This window comes from Poromitra crassiceps, assembly GCF_964638095.1.
Source record: "Poromitra crassiceps genome assembly, chromosome: 5".
NCBI classification, from domain to species: domain Eukaryota; kingdom Metazoa; phylum Chordata; class Actinopteri; order Beryciformes; family Melamphaidae; genus Poromitra; species Poromitra crassiceps.
Window position 1 is genome coordinate 6,055,010 of NC_139642.1, and position 3,106 is coordinate 6,058,115.

Here is a 3,106-nt window from a genome sequence, read left to right on the forward strand (position 1 = left end):
CTAAAAAATATTATTCTGCCAAACAAAATTCCCTGGCCTTCACTGTTTTATTGAAGGTTTGATTGTTTGATTGTTTGATTGAACTACATCAGAAAATATTAGCTTCAGAGTCAGTGATGTGCTTGAAATGTTTAATTTCACAAAAGGCTCATTATCTCAGCTTCTAGAAAAAAACGGCTGTTTTTGGTTAAATCAAGCTATCTTCTCCGGCTGATAACTAAAGAACGGAAAATGATATCAATAAACCTGTTTTTGCTGATGATAGAAGAGAGTCTCATCGTTCTTTTTGCGTGTTCGGTGTTTACATAGTAATATCACACAATATTCTGTGGGCCTCGAGAAGTCACTGAAAACGCTCTGAAACTCTGGCACTGGGAGCGTCCGTTCTCCAAAAGTGGCTGGCACTCAATGAGTTAACATATCTTATCTCTGTCTGGTTTGTTTTCAGCTTCACTCAGAGAGGAAATGCCTTCCACATCAGAGGAGCATCTCACCTGTCCTGTCTGCTGTGACATCTTTAAAGATCCTGTCATCCTGAAATGTAGCCACAGCTTCTGTAAAGCCTGTCTGCAGAGATGGTGGACAACGAAACGCGTGCGTGAGTGTCCAGTTTGTAGGGCTACATCTTCACAGAGAAAACCACCATGTAACTTGGTGTTGAAGAACATGTGTGAGGCCTTCTTACTGGAGAGAGATCAGAGAGCTTCAGCAGAGTCTGAGCCTCTCTGCAGTTTGCACTCTGAGAAACTCAAGCTCTTCTGTCTGGACCATCAGCAGTTTGTGTGTCATCGCTGTCTGGATTCAGAAACACACACCAACCACACAATCAGATCCATTGATGGAGCTGCACAGCATCACAAGAATAAACTCCAGGAATATCTGAAGACTTTAAAGGAGAAACTGAAGATGCTTAATGAAGTTAAAGGAAACTGTGATCAAACAGCAGCACACATTAAGGTCCAAGCCCGACATACAGAGAAGCAGATTAAGGAGGAGTTTAAGAAGCTTCAGCAGTCCCTTCAAGGGTTTCTACAAGAGGACGAGAAGGCCAGGATCAATGCACTGAGGGAGGAAGAGGAGCAGAAGAGTCAGACGATGAAGGAGAAGACTGAGGGTCTGAACAGAGAGATAGCAGCTCTTTCAGACACAGTCAAAGCTATAGAGAAGGAGCTGGGAGCTGACAATGTCTCTGTCCTGCAGAACTACAAGGCTACAGTGGAAAGAGTCCAGCGCCCCCTGCTGGAGGATCCACAGCTGGTCTCAGGAGCTCTGATAGACAAGGCCAAACATCTGGGCAACCTGAGCTTCACAGTCTGGGACAAGATGAAGGAGATGGTATCCTACACTCCTGTGATTCTGGACCCAAACACCGCCCATCCAGCATTCAATCTGTCCGAAGATCTGACCAGTGTGCGATGGGGAGAGACACAGCAGCTTCCTGACAATCCAGAGAGGTTTGACAGAGATATATCAGTCCTGGCCTCTGAGGGCTTTAACTCAGGAACTCACAGCTGGGATGTTGAGGTTGGAGACAGTCGATTATGGGGACTGGGTGTGTTAGCAGACTCTGTCCACAGGAAGAGAGGCCTATGGTCTGGATTATGGGGAATATGGTTCTATGATGGTAAATACAGAGCAATCTCCCCATCGGGTCCAAACACTGATCTCACCATGAATGAGCTCCAGAGGGTCCACGTGAGTCTGGACTGGAACAGAGGAGAGCTGTCATTCTCAGACCGTGATACTAAAACACACATACACACCTTCACACACGCCTTCACTGACAGACTGTTTCCATTGTTCACCACTGGGGTTCATGGAACTCCTCTGAAGGTAATACCAGTGAAGGTCTCTGTGACAGAACAGCCCAGTTAGAGAGAGAGAGAGAGAGAGAAAGAGAGAGAGGGGGGGAAGGGAGAAGGCTGCAGGGATCTTGCACATTGAGCCGTCTCATAATAGGGCTAAAGTAATTCAGCAGCACCGCCATGTGGCGGTAATCTGTAATTACATCACAGAAAGGGGTGAGAATGCATGGCATTCGAAGTAACTCCTGTATTTGCAACACACATTTGGAACAAGTTACGTATTGATTTGAAAGCATCCCTGTTATTTAGCCCCTTATCACTGCCACAAGCACAGACAGTTTGTCAATGAAAGTAAAGCATATATTAATGGACGCTTTTATTCTAATTTAGGGGCACTCACAAAATTTGAATCCAATAGTGTGAATGTTATCCCCCCAAAAATGTATAGTTTTCTATCATGTAGCCTACTGTTAAATAGGCCTAGTAGTTCATTTTCATACTAATACATGAAAGTACTTTGTAAAGATGTACATTTGAGAAAAGTTTAATCTTGTATGCCATAGGTATGTTTTGTAATGCTTTAATGTTTAAGTTAATATTAACTTAAAGTTAGTTAGTTTAGATTAGTTAGTATTAATCTTTCTGTGTTTTGGTTATCATTGAATAAAAAAAGTTCTTCACAACATTGCATATGATTCACAACATCTGATGACCAGTCGGATGTTTATTATTGTCAGACACTCCAGCTTGAAGAACGCACGCTGTCACTGCATAGGGATATTGCATAATAGTTGTATTTTCTATCAGGCAACTTGGATTTACAACAGTATAAGTGGAAATGAAAACGGGTACAATATGAGCTCTCAGACATTTATGAAATTGTTTCCCACAACTCCCCTCATTCTCCTCAACCGAAAAATAATCCACAAGACCATTTGATGAAGTTTAACTGTTTACTGAGACGAAAAGGACAAAAAACAGTACAGAAAATATGTCCATTTCCAAATCCTCGGTTAGAGAGGGAAAAAGAGAGATAGAGAGAGAGAGGTCAAAAAACTGTGTGGCTCCACTCTCTGTTCTGTTTGACTGCCACACCCCCTCCTCCCACCAGCATCAATTTACCCAACTTAAAGTGACAGTGTACGGTTACTCCACAACAACAGCAATATTCAACCATGTAACTTTATGCCTTTTAAATTATCCACAGACTCTATGAAATTACTGCAGCAACGTCTGTAAATACATTAACTGTAAATACTGCAAATATCAATCAAATTACTTTTAAAACAATGCAGTCTAAC

The 3,106-nt window shown here is 42.4% G+C and overlaps 1 protein-coding gene across 1 annotated transcript; it reads left to right on the top strand.

Annotated features, from left to right (window-relative positions):
* Window positions 1-465: 465 nt before the first annotated feature.
* On the top strand, window positions 466-1,875 carry LOC310776273 (E3 ubiquitin-protein ligase TRIM39-like; the record flags this gene model as incomplete). Its single annotated transcript, XM_083636481.1, has 1 exon — window positions 466-1,875. One exon carries the CDS (start codon window positions 466-468, stop codon window positions 1,873-1,875), a length of 1,410 nt encoding a protein of 469 aa, XP_083492607.1.
* Window positions 1,876-3,106: the final 1,231 nt, after the last annotated feature.